Source organism: Notechis scutatus, chromosome Z (genome assembly GCF_049901735.1).
Source record: "Notechis scutatus isolate UNSWTSFEM ecotype Mainland chromosome Z, rNotScu1.2, whole genome shotgun sequence".
In the NCBI taxonomy this organism is placed as follows: domain Eukaryota; kingdom Metazoa; phylum Chordata; class Lepidosauria; order Squamata; family Elapidae; genus Notechis; species Notechis scutatus.
Window position 1 is genome coordinate 124,339,151 of NC_142025.1, and position 27,648 is coordinate 124,366,798.

The 27,648-nt window shown below is 43.1% G+C and overlaps 3 protein-coding genes across 6 annotated transcripts in view; 2 read left to right on the top strand and 1 right to left on the bottom strand.

Annotated features, from left to right (window-relative positions):
- Positions 1 to 6,640: 6,640 nt before the first annotated feature.
- Positions 6,641 to 8,028, top strand: LOC113426046 (arylamine N-acetyltransferase 2-like). The gene has a single exon (XM_026688363.2). The coding sequence runs from the start codon at positions 6,829 to 6,831 to the stop codon at positions 7,639 to 7,641; it is 813 nt and encodes a 270-aa protein (XP_026544148.1). The 5' UTR covers positions 6,641 to 6,828; the 3' UTR covers positions 7,642 to 8,028.
- A 1,897-nt stretch (positions 8,029 to 9,925) lies between these two features.
- Positions 9,926 to 13,102, top strand: LOC113426048 (uncharacterized). Its single transcript, XM_026688366.2, has 2 exons — positions 9,926 to 10,052; positions 12,010 to 13,102. The coding sequence occupies exon 2, from the start codon at positions 12,018 to 12,020 to the stop codon at positions 13,032 to 13,034; it is 1,017 nt and encodes a 338-aa protein (XP_026544151.1). The 5' UTR covers positions 9,926 to 10,052; positions 12,010 to 12,017; the 3' UTR covers positions 13,035 to 13,102.
- Positions 13,103 to 14,173: 1,071 nt separating this feature from the next.
- Positions 14,174 to 27,648, bottom strand: part of LOC113426042 (protein KHNYN) — a 37,403-nt gene continuing 23,928 nt past the window's right edge. For 2 of the 4 annotated variants that reach the window (XM_026688359.2, XM_087948399.1), the window contains exons 6-8: positions 26,489 to 26,596; positions 19,520 to 19,621; positions 14,174 to 15,734 (exon numbers count right to left, since the gene is read on the bottom strand). In XM_026688359.2, the coding sequence (XP_026544144.1) occupies positions 15,413 to 15,734; positions 19,520 to 19,621; positions 26,489 to 26,596 (532 nt within the window). In that variant the 3' untranslated portion in view covers positions 14,174 to 15,412. The remainder of the gene's footprint in view (positions 15,735 to 19,519; positions 19,622 to 26,488; positions 26,597 to 27,648) is intronic. The other 2 variants (XM_087948400.1, XM_087948401.1) reach the window with 1 other exon arrangement.

The window sequence follows — 27,648 nt, forward strand, 5'->3', positions numbered from 1 at the left end:
TATCCCCGTGGATGACCAGATGGACCCTGTTCCTAGCCACCTACTCATATAAGCTGGTACATCGCCCGGGAAAGAACCTGTGCCATGCAGATGCCCTCAGCAGGTGCCCCCTACCAACACCAGTAGAAGACCCCGTGCCCATCCATGCCATTTTTGATTGCAACGAACTCAACCTGCCTGTCTCAGCAGAGGATATTGCTGCCCACTCCCGAAGGGACAAGGTAATCTCCCAAGTCCTGGACTGGGTGGGGAGGGGGTGGCCTGAAATTCAGTACACCCCTGAATTCATGCCATTCAGGACCCACAGGCAAGAGTTATCCTCCCTGCAGGGTTGCTTACTGGGGGGGGGCAAGAGTGGTCATCCCCACTACACTCCAAGAACCAATTTTAAAAGCCCTTCACGAAGGCCACCCTGGCATCGTGAGGATGAAGGCTCTGGCCCGCAGCTACGTGTGGTGGCCAGGCCTGGATACCCAAATCTCCAGCTGGGTAAGCACGTGCCAGCCCTGCCAGGCAACTAGATCAGCACCTCCAGCAGCTGTCCCAACCCGATGGGAGGATGCTGGGGCCCCGTGGTCCCGGCTGCATGTTGACCTGGCTGGCCCTGTGCATGGGCGGACCTTTTTAGTCATAGTAGACTTGTTTTCTAAATGGATTGATGTAGCCTTGCTGCCCTCCACAACTACGCTGGCTGTCACAAGAGCTCTGACCAGACTGTTCGTCACACATGGCCTCCCTGACACCTTGATTTCTGATAATGGGCCCCAGTTCACCTCTTGTGAGTTTGGGGTCTTTGCAGCCAACCTGGGCATCAGACACGCCCTCACTGCCCCTTTTCACCCTGCAAGCAATGGGATGGCTGAGAGGGCTGTTAGATCTGTAAGAGAAGCCTTGGCAAGGTTTGGCCAAGCAGACTGGCACTCCAAACTGTCCACTTACTTGCTCACCCAGCATTCTACTCCATGCACCACCACCAACAAGTCCCCTGCAGAACTATTGATGGGCAGATGCCTTAGGACCACCCTGGACAGGTTGCACCCCCACTATGCCCCTGGCACCCCACTAGGCTCTGACAGCCATGCCAGGGAATTTACCCTACAAGACCTGGTTTATGCCAGGAACTATGCAGGGCACCCTCTATGGATGCCAGGGCAAATAGTCTCAATTACAGGACCCAAGTCCTATAGGATCCTCTTGGACGATGATCGAGTATGGCGCCGGCACATCGACCAGTTAAGGAGGCGTTGGGATAGAGCTGCCGTTGACTCCCAGGGACCGCCAGATGCACCAGTCTACCAGCCGCCTGCTGAAGCCTACCCACTAGACGCCCCGGTCTACCAGCCGCATGCTGAAGCCAACCCACCGAGCAAACTGGTCTACCTGGCGGTCGCGAACGGTTCACCAGACGATCCGGTCTACCTGCCGAATCCCGAGCTGTTCCTGCAGTGAGCCGATTGGAGGGACCTACCTGGACAGCAGCCGGACACTCGGGCGAGGGCTTCAGAGGGCCAACAATGAACTCTAAGCGACACCCAGGGAGCGAGGGACTCATTGTCAGCAAGCGAGCCCTAAGGACTACGGCGATCCGGCCGCGAGCGAAGGCGGCCTACCCGGCTGCAGGACTACGCATGCTCCTGGCCACGGGAAAGGAGTGCTGTGTTCACAGACTGACGGCAGTCCTCACTCTGGTCCGCCGCCTGTGCGGGAGCATCGATCGCTCCCATTGGTTGATGCCGTTTGACAGCCGGCTATAAAAGGAGCTGTCAAACGGCATCAGCTGTTGCCGCCAGCTGACTGCCAGTTAGCCTCGGCAGCCGCGGCAACCCTTTATTCACTTGAATAAAGCCTGTTAAATGTAGCCTGTGTCCGTCTCAATCTCTATCGCCGCTCTACAACAGCAATGAAGGTGGGATGTTAGAAAACTGAGGTGACAAAGAGCGGGTCACTAATTCAGCACTGAAGTCACTAACAAAAAATGAGCTGATCGCTAACCACCAGAGCTGAAGTCACAGACAGCACAATACTGTTTGTGCCACACCATCAACCATAGACAACTCTGCCCAAATCGCTGGCTTTTCCATGGTGTAGTGGAAAGATGGCCGCACTACTTTTGCCTCATACAATCCAGCCTCTGAAACATGGGACTCATACATCACTTGTTTCAAGTGCTTCCTTGAAGCAAATGACTTCGCTGGAATCTTGAGCAACCGCAAGAAGGCTTATTTCCTGAGCTTCTGTAGGCCTGACATATTCGAGACAATGAGAGCTGTCCTAGCCCCTCAGACTGTCCAGTTAGTGTGACTACAACATTCACTGAGGAATCACTGTGCAGCCAAGCTATTACGAATCGCCCGCCAACAGACATTTCATCACTGGAATCAAGCAGAGGGTGAATCAATTAACCAGTAAACTTTTACAGTATATTTTTACCACATAAAGCATTCGTAGCTGAACCCCTTTATCGGCTACTAGATAAAAAGATGCCATGGTCCTGGGGCCAAAAGAAGCTGCTGCATTCACGGCTGTCAAAACTCTATTAACATTAGACAGCACCCTCATACAGTACAATGAGAACCTCCCCTTGGTTCTTGACTGCAATGCATCTCCATTCGGCATAGGAGCAGTCCTAAGTCACAAACTTCCAAGCGGAAAAGAAGTGCCAATTGCTTTCTTTTCAATAACTCATTCATCGACTGAAAGAAATTATAGTCAAATTGACAAAAGAAGTGTTGGCTTCAGTTGCCGGAGTTAAATGATTCCATGAGTACCTGTACGGCTGCCATTTTGAACGTGATGAACCATAAGCCACTGCTAGGCCTGCTCGCCGAGAACCACCAAACGCTGCAAGTATTGTCCCCTTGCATGACACGATGGAGTTTTCCTAGCAGCATACAACTATAATCTCACACATCGACGAGGAAAAACCTGAGCCACACTGATGTCCTTAGCCAATGCCCGCTAACAACCACAGTAGAAGACCCAGCCCCAGCAACCTGTCCTCTTGATAGATGACCTCCTGCCCCCTTTAACAGCAGCAGAAATCGCCAAGCATGCCACCAAGGATAAGGTAATCGCCCAAGTGTGTGACTGGGTATGGAGGGGTGGCCATATTCCAATTCCTGGAAGAGCCTACATAAACTATTACAAAAGATATCTTAGTTTAAAAAAAATTAAAGAGCTGTTGTGGCAAGAGCTCAGTAGCTAATTAACAATAAAAGTATCTAATATTCTCATGGAAGAATAATATACTCTCTGAAGATGGGTTGTAATTATTTATAGTTATTTATAATTCATAAACAAATATACATTCCTAAGGAATTCTACAAAATTTTCTTGGATTTTCTTTCTCCTCAAAATCTCTGTTCAAAAAAATTGGTATGAGATCATTATTGTGATGCAATTGCTCTACAACCTTTGGTCATTTCTGATGAATTGTTCGTGCTTTGTTCCTCCTCAGCTTGGCCTATTGGGTATCTCAAAAAGTCAACCAAGAAAGACCATTATTTGAACATATCATCAGAGGTTTCAATAATGAATAGCCAACACTCTCTGTCTATGTCCATTATCAAAAACAAGAAAAATTAATATATCCAAGCCTTCTAGCATTCATATAAAGAGAGTGATTATTAAAAGACAATCCTAGTAGAAGGCAATGGTTATCTATCCATCTACCAGCTCCCTCCCTCCCTCCCTCTCTCTTTCTCTCTCTCTCTCTCTCTCTATCCACCATCCATCATCTATCATCTATTAATACATGGGCAAACAATAGATACAAACTCAAAGTAAACCGCTCCAAATTTGATTGCAGAAAACATGACTTCAGCAGCAGAGTGGTCAATGCCTGGAACTCACTACCTGACTCTGTTGTTAAATCCTCAAACCCCCAAAACTTTAACCTTAAACTGTCTACCGTAGACCTCACTCCATTCCTAAGAGGTCTGTAAGGGGGCGTGCATAAGCACGCCAGCTTGCCTACCGTCCCTGTCCTACTGTTCCCATTTTTTCATACTCATTTAATATGTATATACTTATACCCGTTTATACTTATGTTTATATGTTATGTTCATACTTATACTTGTTTTCTCTTACATGCTTGACAAACAAAATAAGTAAATAAAATCAATAAAATAAATATCTATCTATCATCTATTTAATTTGTATTCTGCATTTATCATTTTTACAAATAACTCGAGGCGGTGAACATATCCAACACATTTTTCTCCTCCTATTTTCCTCACAACAGTATCTTTATTTGGCTTGATAAAGTTTTAATAATCAATAAAATAATGAAATATACAGAGGTTTTCTGTGGAGTTTGTGTCAATCCCTTTGAGATCCAGACCATTATAGGATTCTTGGTTATTATTTCAGTAGCTTGGTTCCCAATAGATTAATTCAGCAAAACACAAACAAAAGGGATGTTTGATCTTTCTAAATATAATCATTTTTAAAACAAAGATGCTTTGACTATTTCCTAGAGTAAATTTGAGACTGATAGAAGTTGAAATGTTGCAGAATGGGCCAATTGTGATAGATTACAAACCAGAAATTGATAAAATAGATTATTTGTATTGTTCTGACATTGAGTATTTTTATCAGGGATGAACTGGCAACGTCTTGTAATCAGGTAGTCCTTAAATTTACAATTTACAAGTGACTATTCGAAGTTACATCATTGGAAAAAAGTGACCTAAGACCAATTTTCACACTTATGACCATCATGCTAGTGAGGCTGTCAAGAGCAAATAATCAAGAGCATTCTTTGAGTTTATTTTCATTGAGTTTATTTATGTACAGAGAAGAGCAACAAGATGATTAGGGGACTGGTGGCTAAAACATATAAGGAATGGTTGCAGGAATTGGGTATGTCTAGTTTCATGAAAAGAAGGACTAGGGGTGACATGATAGCAGTCTTCCAGTATCTCAGGGGCTGCCACAAAGAAGAGAGTCAGGCTATTCTCCAACCCATCTGAAGGCAGGACAAGAAGCAATAGGTGGAAACTAATCAAGGAGAGAAACAACCTAGAACTAAGGAGGAATTTCCTGACAGTCAGAACACTTAATTAGTGGAACAACTTCCCTCCAGAAGGTGTGAATGCTCCAAACACTGAAAGTTTTTAAGAAGAGATTGGACAAACATTTGTCTGAAATGGTGTAGGGTTTCCTGCTTGAGCAGGGGTTGGACTAGAAGACCTCCAAGGTCCCTTCCAACTCTGTTATTCTGTTCTGTTTAAGCACAGAAGAGCTTATTATTGCTACCTCTAGTCAGCCAATGGTCAAAGCTAAATTGGTGCTAGGAAAGGATCAGCAAAATGCTTTGTTATTGGAATGCCACTTTGTGATTATTTTGTAGTTATATATTTTTATATTTATACTTGGTTAGTTTTCTATGTTTTGCTACTTTTATGCCTTTTGTTGTTGTTGGAAGCCAGGGTCATTTTAAGTCAGGGCACATCCAAATTGAATTAAACCACTCAATAAATTTGGCTGATGAACAGGTCTGTTTGTAATGTAGGGGCTTAATTTGCTATTCTATTCAGCACACACTTGCTGTGTGATATTTTGGCAATTTTTTTTTTTATGAAATCAAGACATATTGTATGTAGAACATTTCCACATACTGCAAAGAAAGTTCCTTGAATCAGGATGAGGTAAAGGTAATCTGCAAATTCTATAGTGATTGAATTACTGAAGGTTGAAGTAAACCCAGTAAAATAAAGGATTAGATTAACAGAAAGGATTAGATTAACAGGGACCTTGTAGGTCATCTAGTCCAACCCCCTGCCCAAGCAGGAGACCCTACACATTTCTGACAAATGGCAGTCCAATCTCTTCTTGAAAGCCTCCAGTGATGATGCTCCCACAACTTCTGAGGGCAACTTCTGTTCCATTGGTTGATTGTTCTCACTGTCAGAAACTTTCTCATTTCCAGGTTAAATCTCTCCTTGTTCAGTTTCCATCCATTATTCCTTGTCTGGCCTTCGGGTGCTTTAGAAAATAGCTTGACCCCTTCTTCCCTGTGACAGCCCCTCAAATATTGGAAGACCACTATCATGTCTCCCCTGGTCCTTCTCTTTACTAGACTAGCCATGTCCAGTTCCTGCAACTGTTCATTGTATGTTTTAGTCTCCAGTCCCCTAATCATCCTGGTTGCACACACTTTCTAGAATCTCAACATCTTTTTTATAGTGTGTGACCAAACCTGGATGCAGTATTATAGGTGTGGCCTTACTAAGGCTTTATAGAGTGGTATTAGTATATGTGTGACACAGGGGAGAGTCTCAGATCACTATCCAAGTAATTGAAGGCATCCATGCACACAGATACACAATCAAGCATTCTTACTGAGAATTAAAACAGCTCAGCTTAAATAGTTTAGAGAGTCCTCTATCATGACTCCATACCCAGCACAGATACTGTAATGGCACCAAGCTTGGTTGCTCTCCATAAATATCCATATGTTAAGCAAGATCAATTAAATCTCCTTCCCAAAATATATCTGCAAAGGAAACCTGAAAAGCAGAACTTTCCCTAACATTGTATTCCCTGAGAAATTCAATGCCCTAAAGCGATCTGAGGTGAAAAAGGGTTAATATACATAAATTATAGAATGAAGCAAGTGGGAGGTTCTGCCTTTTTTCACTTCCTCTTTCGGTTCCCTGGCAGGAAAGAAGAGACTTGGGAATTAGAGTGTTTTGGAGTCTCAACCGAGCTAGCTTCGTTATTGAAAGTGATCAAAGGAGCAGAACAAGATCTTGGAAAGAGGAAAAGTGGGAATCCTGAAACACTTCCCCATTCACTTTTTCAAGATCTTCCATCCAGTCTGAGATGGATGTTGGATGTTACCTCCAACGGATTGGATTCCAAGGTGCCTCTACCTTCCCTTCTTTGGAAACCCTCAAGTGCCTCCACCGTTCCCATCTCTTCTCCGTACCCTTTGAGAGCCTCAGCATCCATTGTAAAGAGCCCATCCACCTGGAATTGCCTTGTTTGTATGAGAAGATTGTCCAAAACCACCGGGGTGGTTTTTGTTATGAACTGAATGGACTTTTCCAGTGGTTGTTGCAAGCTTTAGGGTTTCACACCAAAATCTTAGCGGCACGGGTTTGCAACCGCTTCACGCAGTGTTATGGCCCTCCATTGGACCACTTGATAATTTTGGTAGACTTGGACGGACAGCAGTTTCTGTGCGATGTTGGGTTTGGAGAAGGTTTTGTGGAACCATTAGAGCTAAAGCCAGAGGTGGAACAAGCTCAAGAAGGAGGCATATTTTGGTTGAGTCTGGAAGAAGCTACCTGGGTATTGGAATGTCGGGAAATTGCTGGAGAGAGGGAGAGATTCCTCTATAAATTCACCTTAGAGGAGAAACAACTGAAAGATTTTTCTGACATGTGTCTTTACCACCAGACTTCACCCTGTTCTATCTTCACCTGCAAATCCTTTTGTTCCTTGCACAAAGCAGGTGGTGGACGTGTAACCTATATAGGTCAACGGCTCATTTTCACCACAGGAAAGGATCGTATGGAAACTGTCTTGCAGGACTCTGAGATTCCAGCTGTTCTCTTTGATCAATTTGGGATCAAAATGAAGAGCTTCGAACCCAAGGATGAACAAATCCTTCCCCCTCCTCAACAAGATTAACCAGTGGGAGAAGCAAAACAGTGATCTCTTTGAGATTGTAATGAAATATGGAATTGATCTATTAAGGATCTATGGATACCTCTTTAACGAGATTAATTCCTGGGGAAAGCAAAGGGTGATCACTTTTAGATTGTAATGAAATATGGAATTGGGCAGACAGTTCAATGAAGGATCTATTGAAGATCGTGCCCAAGATCATGTTTGTGGTTCTGTAAGTGTTAAGAGACAGCTCAACTGATTAAGTTTGGATATCCTACTGATTAGCACTTTAGTGTTATAGCAATTACTGCATTGTCATTTAGATTTTTAAAGAACCCTGCACGTGATTTTGCTTGTATTTGTACACTTATCAATGACTGCTACATAAAAGATGGACCAAGATGCTTTAGTAGTCTGTCAATCTACTTTTGTTCTGCTTTAAAAGAACCTGGGTGAGTTGGACTACAAATCCCATCTTTCCCAGAAGTATGAATGAGATATTATTTAGATTTTTTTAGGGTTACTCACAGTCGTGATCCATCCTGGGAAATTCTTGTGGTCCTTATGTTGTCAAATGCAAGCTAACATACCAGCTTTCCATTGTGACTTTCTCAAAAGCCATTTCCACAGTAAGAAACTGGATCCTATCCTATCCTATCCTATCCTATCCTATCCTAGCCCAGCCCAGCCCAGCCCAGCCTTCCTCTGCCAAATCTTCTGGACTCACTGCAGCTGACAATAAAACATACATTTCTTGCATCTCATTTCTTGCTTTTTTTTTTTACTTTTGCTTTGTACAGACACAAGTGCAACTTCTTTGGCAAGAGAGGTGGTCAAATTAAATTAAAGCTCACCCACAATAAGAAAAAAAACCCCACCCTTTCCTTCTAGTACATCTGAACAGGATGTTATTAATACAATGCACCCTACAGCTACATTAATAGAAAAGTATATATTGTATATTTCTTTCTTTTTGCTTTCTAGGATTGGAAGAGAGTCCTAAAAGTGCTTTTTCAAGAGACAACTGGACTTTCTGGTTGTTTTTTTCTTTGAAGACTTTTTGCTTCTCATCCAAGAAGCTTCTTCAGCTCTGACTGGATGGTGGGGAATGGAGGGATTTATACTCCTTGCAGACAGCTGGTCATTTGCATTATTTTTAACTAGTCATTGAGGCCACCTGGAGGTTTATCTGTGTCATCAGGGTCACCTGAATGGTGCAAATGGGTCTGGGGCCTTCTTGGAACTGTTGAAAGGACTGTTGTAGACTGGAGATAGGTGATGTCGTATCCTCCCACTCCCTCTGCCGAGACCTGATTGGAAAAGAGAAAAATTACTTTTCTACCTATGCAGTAGAAGGGGTTCGTGTACATATATGAATTATACTTGAAAATGAGTCTATATGTCACCACTATAGACATGATCTGGGTTTTCCAGCCAGAACCATTTCAAAACTGAGTGGACTTCCAGAATCGTTTCCCAGCCCGGGCACATTTTTCCCACCCATAAACTTCCCCCGCAGTCAGGCCAAAAGCTGAAACTAGGGGACAGCAAGTCCCACACACTGAGGCCAATTGCCACAATCATATCTCTCTCTCTCTCTCTCTCTGCCTGCCTGCCTGCCTTCCTTCTTCTTACCTACCTACCTACTTACTTTCCTAGTTTCTTATATTTCTTTAATTTTATTTCTTTCCTTACTTCTTTCTTTCTTTCTTTTTCTTTCCTTCCTTCCTATCTACCTATTTTCCTACCTTCCTATATACTTTTTCTTTCTTTTTTCCTTCCTTCCTATATACCTACTTTCCTATCTTTTCTTTCTTTTTCTTTCTCTCCTTCCTTCCTACCTTTTTCTTTTTCTTTCTTTCCTTCCTTCCTATATTCTTTTTCTTTCCTTCCTTCCTATCTACATACTTTCCTACCTTCCTATATACTTTTTCTCTCTTTTTCCTTCCTTCCTTCCTATATACCTACCTTCCTATCTTTTTTTTCTTTCTCTCCTTCCTTCCTACCTTTTTCTTTTTCTTTCTTTCTTTCCTTCTATCTTATTTCTTTCCTTCCTTCCTATCTACCTACTTTCCTACCTTCCTATGTACTTTTTTCTTTCTTTTTGTTTTTCCTTCCTTCCTATCTACTACTTTCTTTTTCTTTCTCTTTTTCCTCCCTCCCTCCTCCCTCCCTTCCTTCCTTCTATCCCGCTGGTGAGTTTTAGAACTGCAACCCTTACCGGCCACGCTTCCCTCCCCCACCCCACCCCCACCCCGCGCGTGCTCCCGTTCCGTCCCTTCTTCCTCCTCCTCCCGGGAAAGGAGGAGCCGAGCGCGGATGGTGCGCATACCCGCCTGACTCCGGAAGCCGCCGCGGAGGGCCCCGCTTTTGCGCTGCGTGACTTCTTGTCCTAGCTGCCGCCCCGCCGACTTGGCGCCACAGTCGAGCAGGTAAGGGTCCGTGGGGTCGCCTTGCAACTTTCTCTCCTTCGAACCGCAGCCTTCCCCCTCTCCCTGCCCTCCGGGCCTGCATTCGGGCTTCTCCCCGGAGCAGGAACAGGGAAACTGCAGCGAATTAGCGGGATGGTTGTTGTTGGGTTTTTGCATTTAGCAACAATCACAACAAAATAATGGCCATTTGGCTTCAAGGGGCGAGCATCCCGTATTGCGGGGGTGGGGTGGGTGGGTGTTGTGTCCAACTTGGGCCACTTTAAGACTTGCGGACTTCAACAGCTGGCTGGGGAATTCTGAGAGTTGAAGTCCTCAAGTCTTAAAGTGGCCCAAGTTATACACACAACCCCTGCGGTATTGGATAACCCTCTTCTCGACTCCTCCCCAAAAGTTATGCCAGCTTGGGGAAGACTCGAAGCGCCCGGTTTTGTGACCCTAGGAAGAAGCGTTGTCCAAATTCCGTGTGGGGAGGAGGGGATTAAGGGAGAAGGGGGTGGGGGGGAATAACGAGATTAATTCCCCGCCTGAAAAGGGAATTGGAGGAGAGCCATGAATTTGGAGTTGGCAAAGAAAGATCGATCTGCAGCCCTGATTTGGAAAGTAAAAAATAAAATAAAATAAACAAACCTTCGTGAGAATTAATTTGCTATTCGTACAGCCTTCTTGTGAGTTGTAGTCTGGGTTAAAAGCCCCCACTTAGAAAAGAAAGAGACAGACAGAGATACTGTAGGCAGGCAGGCAGGCAGGCAGAGATTGAGTAGGCAGGCAGGCAGGCAGGCAGAGATTGACAGACTTAAATACTGTATATTAGATAGATAGATAGATAGATAGATAGATAGATAGATAGATAGATAGAAGATAAAGATTGTATGTACGTATATGTATGTGTATACCCACACAGACACACAGATAGAGATTGACAGACTTAAATACTGTATATTAGATAGATAGATAGATAGATAGATAGATAGATAGATAGATAGATAGAAGATAAAGATTGTATGTACGTATATGTATGTGTATACCCACACAGACGTGTTTGTGTGTGTGTGTATGAATTATATATATATATATATATATATATATATATATATATATATATATATATATATATATATATATATATATATATATATATATATATATATATTCTTAAGTTTCATGCAGTACTTACATGTATGGTGTTGAGCTTGGTTGAGGTATTTTCCCACGTCATTGTAGTTCTTTTAAAGTTGTAGCAGCGTTTCAGCAGAATCTCATCTGCCATCATCAGGCTTCTGTATTTGTGTCCGTCTGACAGACGGACACAATACAAGCCTGATGATGGCAGATGAGATCTGCTGAAATGCCACAACTTTAAAAGAACAAGTGACGTGAAAAAACCAACAAACCATATATATATATATATATATATATATATATATATATATATATATATATATATGTATGTATGTATGTATGTATGTATGTATGTATGTATGTATGTATGTATATACACATACATATATGTACACACAAGACACAAATACACATAAATGTGTGTGTGTGTTTGCATGTGAGTGTAATGTTCATACACCAACTAAAACACTCATAATTGAATATTTAGTTCATGGATTACTGATCAAATTGAGGACAAGGTCTACTAACAGTGTTTTCCAAACTTGGCAATTTTGAGACACGTGGACTTCAACTCTCAGAATTCCTGTGTCCACCCGCCTTGTGATTTCCAAATCAGGGTTTATGCTTTAGTGTATGCTAAAGTTGTGGCTTGGTCAACTAATAATGGTTCCTGTGTCTATCCATTGGGCTGCACTCCAATTGTACTCAGTCACGGCTCCTATGGGCCTCAATGAGCAGGGCCTGTTGTGAGGACTGCAATGAGAGTGTAAAAGTATTAGGAAGATTGTACAAATGTCTAAATTAAGGTTTTCATTAAACTACCATTGCTAATCCACAGTCTCTTCCATGGCTTCCATTGTTCCCCGGACGGTTTCCCCAGGCTCAGGGGTCTTCATCACTCGCCACGGTGCTTTCGTGGTCCGCTCAGATTTGGGTTACTTCCTTCAAACACTTGACTTCTGCTCAGGACAAGATCTCAAAATACAGCCCCTCCATCCTGCTTGCCGCGGAAAGGACCACTATGTGGGAGACCCCAGCAGTTCGGCCATCTATCTCCTGCACGGGGACTCCTTCTGCCAAGTGGCAGATCTGAACTCCGAGCCTCCCTCGGACGTCTTCCCATTGCACCCCAGCTGCCGTGGAGCAGACCACTACGCGTTCTGCAAGGGATGTTTTTTCATCTTCTTCCTGTCACGAGGGGTTGTCCTCTGCGTGGCTGATATGGCCACTGGGGCCTTGATTAAAGAGATCCACTTGGAACCCACCCTTCTCAATGGGCTGTACTACTATGGTGCTGATTCTGCCCATCTCGCTTGCTTCAGGATGGATGAGGAACAACAGCTTCGCGGCACCCGTTTTGCCACCACTGCAGGACACAAGGAGTCCTTTGCGATCGACCCAGACGTGGTTTCATTCCTCCCAGGTGGACTGTCCATCACCCACGGCGCTGCCTTCGGTCAGTGGCAGTGCCTCAAGCTCCTCTCTAACGCAACAGACATGCCCATGCCCAGCAGCAATGAAATATCCCGCAAGGTTGGCTATTCCAAGTTGGAACTTGGGATAAAAGCTCATGTTGAGAAATCAGTGAATCCAGAATCACTGGCAATGTCTCTTCTCCAGCACCAGTTTGCCCTCCCTAAGATCTACGGAGGGCTGGGACTTCAGACCGAGCAAGAAGAATGGGAAGAAGCAGCAGAGGAAGAAGAACCCCTTCGGGTGATCCTGCAGCCCAGGCAAAAGCTTTACTGGTGGCATTACTGCCTGGGTTTGGGCAAGACGCCCATCTTGTATTGCCGGTCCCTGAAGATCACCCGCAACCCTTCAGCCCCTACAAACATACCTTTGCCACAGGCTGAAGTTTGAAGTCAGACTTCAGGACGGAAGCTTTTAACAGGGCTAGGAAGAAGTAAATAAATATATACATGCATGTACTTCCTCTTCTTGTGTCTTTCAGTTGCAAATTACAGGTACAACCAGTGGTGGGAATTCAATATTTTTTACTACCGGTTCTATGGGCGTGGTGTGGCTTTAACAACTGCAGTGATTCACTGAACGACTGTGGTAAGAAAGGTCCTAAAATGGGGCAAAACTCACTTAGCAATGGAAATTTGGAGCCCTCCTGAGCTTCATTTTCACCGGCGGAAGCACTGCAGGCTGGTCCTTCGCTGTTTCCAGAGCAGCCCCCGGGCCAGATCTGGTCCCCAGGCCTTGAGTTTGACACTCCTTTACTTGTTCATAGAATCTAAAAAGCCCAGAATCCTGTTACCAGCATGCGTATGACTTGTGGACATGAAAAATGTTTGGGTGGTCATGAAGGGTTTTGTTGATTTTTTCACAAATTTTCAATTTGACAAACACAAGAAGAACCTATTTGGGCGTCCTTCACACAATATGATATTAAGAAGAAGAAGGGGGAAAAAAGATAACTCAGTGTGCTGTGACTTTTTCCCCCCAAGGAGTTGTCATCAAAACACCAGAGTTAGAAAACAGAAGAATATGGAAACTAATGCTAGTCGGCAAAATAACTCTCTTCCATATTTCTCTACTACAGGTAGTCCTCGACCTACAACTATTCATTTAGTGACCATCTGAAGTTACAGTGGCCCTGAAAAATGTGACTTATGACTGTTTTTCATTTGCAGCTCCTGTGATCAAAATTCAGATGCCTGGCAATTGGTTCATATTTATTATTTATTTATTGCCTTTTCAACTTCTTGACAAGCAACGTCAATGGGAAAGCCTGATTCACTTAACAACCATGTTACTTAATCAACTGCAGTGATCTCCTTAACAATTGTGGCAAGAAAGGTTGTAAAATGGGGCAGAAATTCACTCTTAACATATATGTGACTTAGCAACACAAATTTGGGGCTCCATTGTGGTCATAAGTCAAGGACTACCCGCATTACATAACTTTGGCTTTCCCCAGCTAGGCACCCACTAACAACAACAGCTGTACCAATTTTAAGATACGTTGAGGGCTTTATAAGCACACAATACTGTTTTCAGAAAACAAGATTTATTTTTAGCTTTAAAAAAAAACAGCTGGGGGGAACAGTGCAATTTTTTTTCTCCGTCCTAACAAAAGTGTGTGTTTGTATATAAAATAAAAATTATCTATTATTTATGTGAAACTATAAGAATTGAGCGCCCTAAACATACTTGAATTGCATAAGGGAAATTTAAAAATCTCTGCATAATAATCATTTTGGCACCATACTCCAAAGGTACAAAATAGGATTTATACAATTGGTATCGGAGGCTTAGATTTTCTTCCAACCAGTTGACCTAGATGTTTGAAACAATTCCCATCATTTTTTGAATAGCACGATCAATAACTGTGCCTCAAGACACTGAATACATTTGGAGGTTGCCACCTTGAGGAAAACTATTGTAGAAGTATAAAGCAACTTTTTATCAAGCCAGACACCTAAGCTGCAATGCGTCTTAATATTAAACTGGACTCCAATCAAACTGGAACATGCTGAGATTACACAATTGCTAAGCCTAAAATGGAGGTTCTGTCTATGCATCTCTACCAATAAAGGACAATAGTTGTAGCTTTGGGTTGAAATAAAGAGTTCTTAGTGCTCTCTGAGCTTGGTTGTTTTCTTGCAGACGTTTCACTACCCAACTAAGTAACATCATCGGTGCTAGCATCCAATGATGGTGCTACCTAGTTTGGGTAGTGAAACATCTGCAGGAAAACAACCAAGCTCGGCAGTACCAAGGTTCCCTCATCTCTACCCTTTTAAAGTGAAACCCTACAAATGTCATGACTTTTACCTCCGAAATCTCTGATTGGTCAAAACAGAGCCAAGATGGATGCTGGGAATTGAAGTTTTAAGAGTGAGAAATCCTGCGGGAATCTCTCTCATGGCAAAGGACCTATTTATTCGGAGTAATTCCTTTTCAAAAGTCTTTGGCTCTCTCATAGCTTAGGTTAGCCATATTGCATGTAGGGAGTTCCCTTCCTGCAAGCAACTTCACATTTCTGGAATGGAGAGAGCTCCGATTATTAGAAGAGAAGACAATGTCATCCAAAGATGAGATTCATCTGATATTAAGGAAATGGGAAAAATACAAGAAGTGTGGGCTTCAGGACTGAAGCATTTTGCAAGGTCCAGTCTTCGCCTTCATTCCTGAAGCATTTTCCTCCGTTGTCAATGGCCACAAATCACTTGAAGTTTAATATCTGAAGGCGGCTGTTTAGATCACCTCGTTTGGAGGGATCCACTAGCTCAGAAAGTAAAACTGAGAATAATCTCTGAAAGCTTGTTCAGGTCTTGGCAGCACGGTTCCCGGATGAGCACGAAGTCCACTTTTCTGTTTTGTCCCTCAAAAATCTCCAGAAGCTTGCTCCTCAGCCACTCCGTCTCTTCTGTGGAGCGAAGCTTCTCCTCCTCAGGGCTGCCCTGCCGACCTCTCCTGTTGTCCCCTCCTGAACCGGCAGGGGGCCTCCTGTCCCTGAGGTGAAGGACCTCCGTCTGCGAGGTGGGACGTGGTGGCGTGAAGTTAGTGGAGGGCTGGCCACTGAAAGAGTGACAATCAGGATACTTGGTTCTGCAGTGTGGGGAGGAAAAAGCAGAAAAATTCAAATCCCACCCTGAGTTTTGCAAGAACTGGAATGGGTGATTTTTCTTTGTTTTCATCAGAGTTTCTCCACGTGAAGTATCAATCAGCTTATTTTCAAACCAATTATTTTAATTGGTGGCTGTTAGATTGATGGCAGACTCCACCTCCCTTCCCCCACTCGCTATCTGCCCTCCACCCATCCATCATTTTGGTTATCATATTGATGTATTTTATTCCCGTTGTGTTCCTTTGTCATTGTTTATTGTTTCTACTCTTTTACTTCTGTTTATCCAGCTTTTCATTTTTCTTCCTCTTTACTGTCGTAAGCTGCCTAAAGTAGTCCTATAGCAAGATGAGTGGCAAATAAATTTAACAAAATATTTTTTTAAAAAAAAAATTGCACAGAATAAGATAAATCAGTGGAGTTAATGCACCACTGGGAAAATCTCAGTAATCTAAGCAGAATTTAAGATTGCTTTCCAAATTAATAGATTAACAGAGTTGAAAGGGACGTTGTAGGTTATCTAGTCCAACCCTCCACCCAAGCAGGAGATTCTACACCATTTCTTACAAATGGCAGTCCAGTCTCTTCATGAAAGCTTCCAGTGATGAAGCCCCCAGAACTTCTGAAGGCAAGCTGTTACATTGATTGATTGTTCCCACTGTCAGAAAATTTTTCCTTACTTCTAGGTTGAATCTCTCCTCGATCAGTTTCCATCCACTATTCCTTGTCTGCCCCTCAAATGTCTCCCCTGGTCCTTCTCTTCACGAGACTAGCCACTCCCAGTTTCTGCTACGTTGTATGTTTTAGCCTCCAAGTGCCCTCTTCATCCTGGTTGCTCTTTGCACTTTTTCTAGAGTCTCAACATCTTTTTTTATAGTGTGGTGACCAAAACTGGATGTACTATTCGAGGTGTGGTCTTACCAGGGCTTTATAGATTGGTATTAGTGACTCACTTATTCCTGATTCTATCCTTCTGTTAATGATTGTAAAACAAATCAGCAGAAGGAGTTTGAAATACTTCAAATAGCAAAGGGGAAAGGGATCTTGAAAGCACTGCTTATGAAGGACAAGTAAATGCACTGGTATTAGAAAGTTAACTAAGCAGTAACTGAATAAACTGGCCCACAGTCAGTCCTGGGTCCAGGACTTCTCCATAACTGAGAAGTCGCTCACAAGATAGTAGTTGAAAGTTCTAACTGTCCACATGGAGAACTAGATAAGAGAATTGGAAGGGACATCGGAAGTCTTCTAGTCCAACCCCCTGCTCAAACAAAAGACCCAAAATCATTTCAGACAAAGGGATATCCAATCTCTTTTTGGAAAGCCTTCAGTGATGAAGTGCCCATAAATTCTGATGGCAAGTTATTGCATTGGTTGATTGCTCTCATCATTAGGAAATTTCTCCCTAGTTCTAAGTTGCTTCTCTTCTTGGTTATTTCAAACCATTCTTACCTTTCCTACTGGTGCTTTGGAGGATAGTTTGACACTCTCATCTTAGCTAACCCTTAGCTGAATGTGGATCTGGACTTGGCCATCTCTGATGCTCCCAACAAGACTATTGCTATTCTGACCACTGGCTCCATGCTTCTGCCCAGCTGTCAATGGCCAAAAGGTTGAAGGTTGAACTCAGCTGGGTCAAAAACATGTGTTCCCTCCAGATGTACTTCCTGTCCTGATCCTTCACCTCCCTGAGCCACAACTATCAGGAGGAGCAGCTCGTCCTTCAAGCTGCTGACTTTTCTGGAGCTGCTACTCTGTTTTCCCCGAAAATTTGACCTACCCTGAAAGTAAGTCCCAGCTTAATTTTTACACATGTGCCCAATATAAGCCCTAACCCCAAAATAAGCCCTAATTAATATCCCTCCCACTCCAGAGTGCATGGGTAAAAATTAAGCTAGGGTAGGGATGGGGGAGTGGAGATGTAGTTGTAGCCAGGCCTCACACACCCCAACACCTGCCTGGCCGGCCCATTTCTTCTGCAGCCAGCAAGGCTGGCAAGGCTTTCCTGAAGGTCTCTGTAGCTGATAACAAAGCTCCAGATCGATCCAGAGCTCTGTTATTAGCTGCAGAGGCCTTCAGGAAAGCTTTGCCAGCTGCAGAAGAAGTAGTTTCTGAAGGCCTCTGACAGCGAAAAGGAGGCCGGGGGCGATGCGCGCAAGTGAGGTTAATCAGTGGATTACATCCCCCGAAAATAAGACTTTGTGCCTTTTTTTGTGGCAAAAAAATATAAGACAGGGTCTTATTTTGGGGGAAACACGGTAGTTCTCAGCAAAGCAGTTCCCAGGACTGAGCCCAGCCTAGGTTTTCAGTCTCTCCTTTGCAGCAACCAAGGAGAACGTTTTCATAAACCTTACCCACAAATTAAACATTTTTCAGATATAATAAATAGAGCGATGGAATGCCAGAAGAGCAGATCTTTTCTTTCCTCTGTAATGGAACCTGGGGCTTTGGACTGAGCAATAATTGGAAAGTGAGATTCGAAAGATTGACAACAAGGGATTATTGGTTGTGGCAGCTAAAAAGCCAGGCTCTTCCCACTTCTGGCCACAAGATGGAGCTGTGCCACTATTCATCATAGCAGCGCCCAAAGCCACAAGCCTTCAATTTGATTGCAACCAAGAATTCTAGGAACTGTAATTTTAGTAGAATTAGAAAAAGGGGAAAGGTGGCAATTGGGAAATGCCTGGCAGTCCTTCTCTCCCCTGCCATGTTTTGCCACCCTGCCATTACGGATCTATTTCTCACCACCAGGCTGTAGTCTTTAGAGTTAAGAAACACCAATCGTGGTAGCAACCAAGAGCAGCCTATGACTTTCAGCAGCTATGCAGGGCTCAGCCTGGTTAATGCTTAGATTATAAAGGGATGTCCTGTTTCAAAGGGATTGCTGACTCATAGCTGACTGAAGGCCACTTCACCGGCCACCCCAAAGTTGCAAGCTAGATCAGGAAATTGAAATTTATCATGAACAAACCACTTCCTTGTGGTTGTCAAAGAAACCATAACAACCTCACCACGAAGTTACCAAGGAGTCAATCCCAAGGAAATTTTAGCTTTAGTCTCAGCAAGTAGCAGACTTAACTCTTGTGTGGATGACCATCAAGAAGCTAGACTTGGACAAAACTATTTGTGCATTGTGGTCAAAAAACATGAAATTTTGAAAGATGTAAAATTGATTTTTTAAAAATCAGGAGTTAAATCTGAATTCAATATCAATTTAGGTTCTGGAGGTGACTCCTTGATTGCTAGTGTAATGATTCTAAAGTATATAAAATATTACTCAAGATGAGCCTGGAAGATGAATATGTAAAAAAGACTATATGGTAAAATGGGCAAATTTTTTTGGGTATAATACAATGCTAGATAACTGGGAGAATGTATGGACTAATTGATTAAAATTTACTTTGAATTATAGTTTGAAAGAAACATGCACTCCCATAAAACCCGCAAGAGTTAATCTTGAGGAGCCGTGGTGGCGCAGTAGTTAAAACACAGTATTGCAGGCTAATTCTGCTGACTGCCAGAATTTTGATCATGACCTGCTCAAGGTTGACTCAGCCTTCCATCCTCCCAAGGTGGGTAAGATGAAGACCCAGATTGTTGGGGGCAACATGCTAACTCTGTACACTGCTTGGAGAGGAGCTGTAAAGCACTGTGAAGCAGTATATAAGTCCTATTGCTATCTACAAGACGTTGGTTTTCAAATCTAAATCTAACCTAGCCAGAGTAGCTCAAGGGATGTATTTGTTAGAAGTGCATCAGAAATACTAACCTTGTTTTCTTCTTCAGGAAATCTGCTAAGGTAGGACCACTTCGTCCTAAGGGGTCATCCGGCACCATAAATATGTTCCCCACAAAGGTGTACTGCAACAAGCTGCACAACATAAAACCAGAGAAGAGGTTCATACATTTTGCAAAGCCACAGTCTGTTTGGCAAACTCAAATGGGTCAGATCCACTGATTGTGCCATGCCCCCAAATGATAGTTTACAATCCAGTTGACACACTAAACCACAAATGAGTAAACCAGTTTGGACTTCTTGCAATTTGCAAATCCAACTAGAGAGTTAAGAATAAATCATGGACTTTCCACACACCCCATGCCCCCGCCCCAAGGATTCAGCTGAGGTGTCAGCCTCGCACTGTTGAGAAACACTGCATTCTGGTCTCCTTATGATCTTGAACAGCCAAGGTTAAATGTATAGATATAGGTTCTCCTGCGTGAGCAGGGGCTGGACTAGAAGACCTCCAAAGTCCCTTCCAGCTTATTCTAAAAATGTTAGCTTTAGGTAACCTCTTGGAAGCAGCCATTTTAGGAGCAACAAGAACATTCAATACACATTCGGGTAAGCCAATTTTTGCAGACTTTTCAGCGCCTCAAGATTAGGCCCTAAAATCCAGTCACTGAATTTTACAGCAATTTGTCTGCTTTACATTCCAAATTAAGAGGGGCCTTGAGAGTAGTTATGGACCCTGAGAACAGTTATGGGGTTTTCCCATCCCCAAAAGTGCTGTGCAGGTAGTCCTCGGCTTACGACAATTGAGCCCCAAACTTCTGTTGCTAAGCGAGACAGTTTTTAAGTTGGGATTCTGCCCCATTTTTTGGCCTTGCCACAGTTTCTAAGTGAATCACTGCAGTTAAGTTAGTAAGACAGTCAAGTGAATCTGGCTTCCCCCATTGACTTGGTTTGTCAGAAGGTCGCAAAGGGGATCGCGTGACCCCGGGACACTGCAACTGTCATAAATATGAATCAGTTGTCAAGTGTCTGAATTTGGATCCCTTGACCAGGGGGAAGGTGCAATGGAAAACTGAAAAATTGTCATGTCATATTTTTTTTCAGTGCCATCGTAACTTTGATCAGTCACTAAGTGGACTGTTGTAAGTCGAGGACTAACTGTAACATTTGGAGTTGGTTTGGCTCTTGTTTTTCTCCTTGAAATTGAGTAACTGCTCCCATTCCCTATCCTTAGCACCGACAAACCACTGAAAAATCACTTCCCTCAGGGTTGGGAAGGAAATGGCGGCCGTTTCAGCAGAAACATACAAGTTTGACTGAGGTAAGAAGGAGCTACTTAAGCGTGAGGGATGGAAACGAGAAAATCAAGAATGGCTGGCTGTTGAATGAAGATGGACTGAATACGGGTTAACCACAACTCATTCAGGGACCGTTCGAAGTTACGGCAGTGCTAAAGGTGTGGCACTCGCAACCTGTCCTGCGTGTTCTAGCCATCCCAGCACTGCTTGAGTCAGGTGATGGGGATTGTGGTTCACTTAAGGACCACAGCAAAAAACAAAACTGTCATAAAATTGGATGCAGCCTTGCTTAACAACCACACCACTTAATGGCAAATTTTCCAGGCTAAAACGTGGCTGTTGGGGACATCCAATGATAATTATCATGTCTCCAAATAGCTTCCTGTAGCTCTTGAGAGCCCTCTGGGCGCTCAAGCAAAGCTGATATAAGCTGGAGAACATTTCCTATCTGTAGCAAGATATACAGGCAAAGAAACCGAGATTAACAGAATAGCATAGTTGGAAGGGACCTTGGAAGTCTTCTAGTCCAACCTCCTGCCTAGGCAGGAAACGCTATACCAATCTCTTCTTTAAAACTTCCAGTGTTGGAACATCCACAACTTCTGAAGGAAGGTTGTTCCACTGATTAATTGTTCTAACTGTCAGGAAATTCCTCCTTAGTTCTAGGTTGCTTCTCTCCTTGATTAGTTTCCATCCGTTGCTTCTTGTTCTGTCTTCAGATACTTTGGAGAATAGTTTGACTCCCTCTTCTTTGGGGGAGCCCCTGAGATATTGGAAGACTGCTATCATGTCTCCCCTAGTCCTTCTTTTCATTTACTTATTATTTGAAGAGGAAGGAGGGAAGAGAGAAACAGAGAGAAAAAGATAGACAGAGGAAGAGGGGGGGAGGGAGGGAGGGAGGGAGGAATTAATTTTCCCAATAATTGCCGTGGAAAAATTATGGCAATATAAAGGCAAAGGTTCCCCTTGTACATACGTGCCAGTCGTTTCCAGCTCTGGGGGCGGTGCTCATCTCTGTTACAAAGCCGAAGAGCCAGCACTGTCCGAAGATGTCTCCGTGGTCATGTAGCCAGCATGACTAAATGCTGAAGGTGCATGGAACGCTGCTACCTTCCCATCAAAGAGGTCCCTATTTTTCTACTTGCATTTTACATGCTTTCGAACTGCTAGGTTAGCAGAAGCTGGGACAAGTAACCAGAGCTCATTCCATTACGTGGTGCTAGGGATTCAAACCGCAAACTGCCATGAACTGCCACTGAGCCATCACGTCCCTTATGGCAATATAGTTAATAATAAATAAACCAGCTCTTCTTCCATTGCATCATTTCAGAGGGGTCCTCAACAGCAGAAGCTCCCTATTTGAATAACATCCTCTAGAAATAATTCTACTAAAACTGTGAGGAAGTAAAGCTTTCCAATGCTGATCTTGAGTTTTTTCCTTCCCTCTGTTTCAATCCTAGGACTTCAGGACTGCAGCCTGAAGAGCATCTTTCCCATACTTGTTTTCAAAGCCTAAGAGGAAAATGTTGAGAGTCCCTGAGCATGGCTGAGTAGGTGTGTTTGGAGAAAATTCTGCATTAGGTGGGAAAGCGGAAAGGAGAAATGTACATGCAAGAGAGTGAAGCAGCAGTCAAGCTCAGCAGGAGAAAGAGCAGAGCAGAGCAGAGCAGAGCAGAGGAGAGGAGAGGAGAGGAGAGAAGAGAAGAGAAGAGAAGAGAAGAGAAGAGAAGAGAAGAGAAGAGAAGAGAAGAGAAGAGCATAAGGAATGGAATGGAATAGAACAGAATAGAATTCTTTACTGGCCACGTGTGATTGGACACACAAGGAATTTGTCTTTGGTGCATATGCTCTCAGTGTGCATAAGAAAAAATAAAATACATTCATCAAGAATCATAAGATACAACACTTAGCAATAGTCATAGGTTGCTATAAGCAATCAAAACATACTAGGAAAACAATTAAAACATAAATTGTAAAGATACAAGCAACACGGTTATAGTCATAAGTGGGAAGAGATAAGTAATAGGAAGGATAAGAAGAAGAATAGTAATAAATAAATAACTAAATAGTCAAGGAGGAGCAAGCTTGGACTTCACCAAACCAGCACAGACAAGCTGAATGGGGAAGGAGATCCCAGCAGATTCACTTTCCAGCAGAAATCCTGAGGAGCTTCCTTCTCCAACCCCAGCACAAAATGAGAAACCAGCATTTGAGAACTTCACCAGACAGCAACAGAAACCAACTTGAAGGTTGCTAAATGTTGGCTAAAGTCTGGTTGTAAGCCCAAGCAACAAAGAAGAGCAGACTGCTTAGGAGTAAGATATGCCAATAGGTGTAGACATAGGCATTGGATAATACACAATATAGTACTAGATAGTCCTTGACTTAACAGCTGTTCATTTAGTGACCGAAACTGCAATGGTGGCACTGAAAAAAAGGGACTCAGGACCGTTTTTCACATTTATGGCCGTTGCAGCATCCCCATGGACATAAATAATTAAAATTCATTAATTTTAATTCATTAATTAAAAATTCATTAACACTGACTCGTATTTATGATGGTTGCAGTGTCCCATGGTCATGCATGATCACTTTTTGTGGCCTTCTGGCAAGCAAAGCCAATGGGGGAGGGGAGCCAGATTCATTTAACAATCATGCTACTAAGCAGCTGCACTGATTCACTTAATGCCTGTGGCAAGAAAGGTCATAAAATAGGACAAAGCTCACTTAAGCCACTGTCTCATTTAGGAACGGAAATGTTGGGCTCAATTGTGCAGAGAATCATAGGGCTGGAAGATACCTTAGAGGTCTTCTAGTCCAGCGGTTTCCAACTGGTGGGCCATGAGAAAATTTTGGTGGGCTGCAGAGAAATCTCACCCCCAGAGCACTCCCCCAAAGCAATTAATCCAGGCCCACTCACTCCTTACCCGGCAAACTTGCCTGCTAAATTGCTATTTTTCTGACCATCAGCTGTTCTGCTGTGCCGGGAGATTTAGATTAGCTAGGAAGCAGGAAATAGTTGGATTTCTTGCTTTCTAGCTAATCTTTAGATCTTCAGCTCTGCTTTTAAGTACAGCTGAACCTCCCTTAGGACTGAAAGTTCTATTATTCAGTGCAGACTCACAGCAAGCAAATTTTATGTGACAGACTGAGCTAGCCGACAGCAGATAGATAGATCACTGAATGATTCTGTGAGCAACTCAATCTGCCTGCCTGCTTTGCCTGATTTTGGGTAAAAGTTGTTCTCTATTTTATAAAAAAAAATCAATACCCTGTTTCTCCAACAATACGGCCTCCCCCAATAGGAAGTCCCAGCATGTTTTATAGGCATGAAATGAAATTAAGCCCCTCCCCCCAAATTAAGGCCTATATTAAAACATGCGAAATGGGGGGAATGGTGGGGGCTTGCCGTTAGGAAGTACTTTTGTTGCACACCCGGATATGGTTCTGCCTGCGTTGACCCCGATACGAAGTGCCCCACCAATGCCGAGGTCAACATCCAAGCCGTCGCCGCCCGCCTCCCCGAAGATGCAAGGGGCGGGGAATTAAGTCACCCCCAAAAAGACAGCCTAGCCATTTTTTAGGGGCTCAAAAAAAAATAAGACCCAGGCTTATTATATGAGAAACATGGTATTTACATACATGGTGTGCTGTGAGTTTGCTTGCTAGCAAATTTTATGTGACAGACTGAGCTAGCCGATGGCAGATAGGTATCTGAATGAATCTGTGATTCTGTGAGCAACTCAATCTGCCTGCCTGCTTTGCCTGATTTTGGGTAAAAGTTGCTCTTTTTTTATAAAACACTCAATATTTATATAAATATTTATAATATTTACATACAAGCCATGCCTAGACAGTCACATGACCACCAAGCCACACCCACAAATTAGGCCACGACCACAGAACCCTGGGATTTAAAATTATGAGTTTGGTAGTCCCTGAGGTCCAAAAGGTTGGCGACCCCTGTTCTAGTCCAACCCACCGTTCAAAGCAAGAGACCATTGTACGATCCTGATCAATTGATTACCTGGTCTATTTTTGAAAACCTACAGTGATGGAAGACCCACAACTCCAGAGGCAAGCTATTCAGGGGTGAGCTGCTGGGGGTTCACAGGGGTTAGGGAGGCCCCTAGCTAAGATTCTGTGCAGTTCAGAGAACCCCCAAATCCCACTCCTGGCTGACCCCGCCCCACCCACCCTATCCTCCCCCTCCAGGAGTCCCCAAGTGGCCCGTTTTGGATGTAGGCAAGTGCAGGACACATACGGAGGCTTGGAGAGGATGAAAAACGGGCCTCCCAAAAGTTTGGGAAGGCTGGAAATGGGTCCGTTTTTGGCTTCCAGAGAGCCTCCAGAGCCCAAGGAGGCTGTTTTCACCCTCCTGGAGGCTCGAAGAAAGCCTCTGGAGTCAGTGGAGGGCAAAAATTCCCCCCCGCCTGCCATGGTGCAGGAGGCCAACTAGGCCACGCCCACCATGGCCACGCCCACCCAGCAACTAGGCAAGAACCCTTTGCTAAAATTTTTGAAGCCCACCTGTGAAGCTATTCCCTAATTAATTACATCAATTGATTACATTAACTAAGCCATTGGTCATAGGTCATAGGTTCTGTAATAAGTAGTAAAGTAGGAAATAAGTAGATTTTTTAAAAATTGTTTTCGCAATTAAAGCCTCCCAGGAGAAACACAGGGAAAATTAAAACTGTCTGCCTGTGGTTTCTACCACTTCTCAAAAGAAACTCCCCGCTCCCCACAAGCTTGGAAATTTCAAGTGTAAAAATAAAGGACTCTTGGAATTGCCCTTGTTGACATCTTAAGTTTTCAATGCGTGGCCTGCTAATTAGTGGAAAAGCACTGAAATGTGTAATTCCCCTCAGAGCACACCAGATGGTACAGTCTCAAGGGACTGTATCAAATGCCTATTTCTGGGTTGCCTGTTTTTAAAACCTGACTTTTGAGGGCAAATCTTCAACTTCCTTGACTCCCTCAACCTTTGTATATCAATCAAAAAATCCCTGACAGGAAGAAGTCAGAGTCTCACCCTATTTCTCCCCATAGGATAACCCTAAAAATTAAAGGAAAAGAAGATTTGGACTATTTCATAACATGGGAACTATTCTATAAATGGTTAAATGACAGTTATTGAGGTTAAGAGGAGTAGAATTAGGTGAAATATGGTTTATAGGAGAAAGAAAAACAGATGTGTAAATATTTCTGACAGTTATATAATTGATAACTATAATGGAAGATAATACCGGTATATGTTATAATGATTGATGTTACCATATTTGTTTATATATTACTACATATTTGTTTATATATATATATATATGAATATGATCATAATAATGATGATGTTTGTATGTTACACCTTAGACACCTAGAGAGCACACTGCTCAACATAGAAAGGAAATGTATGATATAAAACAATAAAAAATATTTCAAAAAAGAAAGTAAACTCCAGAACCATCTAGAAATGTTTTTATGAAAGGACCTTCTAGATCAGGGGTGGGGAATGATGGCCCTTGTGTGACATGTGGACTTCAACTCCCAGAATTCCTGAGCCAGTCATCCTGGCTCAGGAATTTTGGTGTTGAAGTCCACAAGTCATAAAGGGCCATGCTTCCCACCCTGATCTAGAAGGTCCTTTCATAAAAAATATTGCCTCTTGCTCTACCCCACTGAGCTCCCAAATTCAAGAATCCATCTTCACCTCTCCTTGATTATCTTGATCCATCTCTTCGATTCTTTGGCAAGGTCCCGGAACTGGTCGTTGGTGACAATAACCCCGTTGGTCTGTTCTGCTAGTTTCAACATCATTCTGTAGTCCAATGAAAGACATGTAAAAGAAGACCCAATAGCGAAATTAATTGGTATAATTTTACCATGTCTGTTTCAAGGTTCTCAAACTTCCTTTGAGGAAAGATTCACATCCATCATAGATACTTGTCACATTGCAAAAGATCTGGAAGGACAAAGGTCTTGTCTAGGAAGCAAGACTTGTTTCTCCTTTACAGCCATACCAACAACAGAGCACAATCTCTTTTCGGTCTACCATTATTGATCCATGAGTTACTGAGATAGCCACGGTGTTTGCAACCACAAAGACACCAGGCTAGAAAGCAAGAGATTGTGAGTTCAAGTCCTGCCTTAACCACGAAAAACCAACTGGGTGACTTTGGGCCAGTCCCTCTCTCTCTCAGCTCAACTCACTTCTTAAAATTGTTGCTGTGGGGAAAGTAGGTGGAGGAAAGTTAGATATATTTGCCACCTTGAGTTATTTGTAAACATAGGAAAGCCAGGATACAGATAGGTAGTAGATAGGTAGGTAGGTGGGTGGGTGGATGGATGGATGGATAGACATGAAGTCAGAAGAGTATGTCTGATTTACTTTGGCCATGTCATGGGTGCCAATTCATTGGACAAGTCGATGCTAGGAATGGTTGGTGAATAACAATATGGGCAAGCAAAGAATTTGCTTGATTGATGCCATCAAAGATGTTGATGCAACGATGAACATCCAGCAACTGAAAGAAGCTGTGCCTGACAGGGTAGCATGGAGAGCACTTGCCTACAAAATCGCCAAGGTTTGGACAAGACTGAATGATGGAAAATAAAAGCGAGAAGAAACAAACAACCTAGGATTTCTCTTGAACCTCAACTGAAAAAAACAGTGGGACCGCTACACCATTTCCTGTTCTTTCTCTACCAGGCTGATATATTGGAATTAGAATTGGAATATTCTTGAATGGCCAAGTGTGATTGGACATACAAGGAATTCGTCTCTGGTGCCTAAGTTCTCAGTGTACATACAAATAACAAAGTGATAAGTCACAGATCATAAATCATAAGATAGATAAGTAAAGGTAAAGG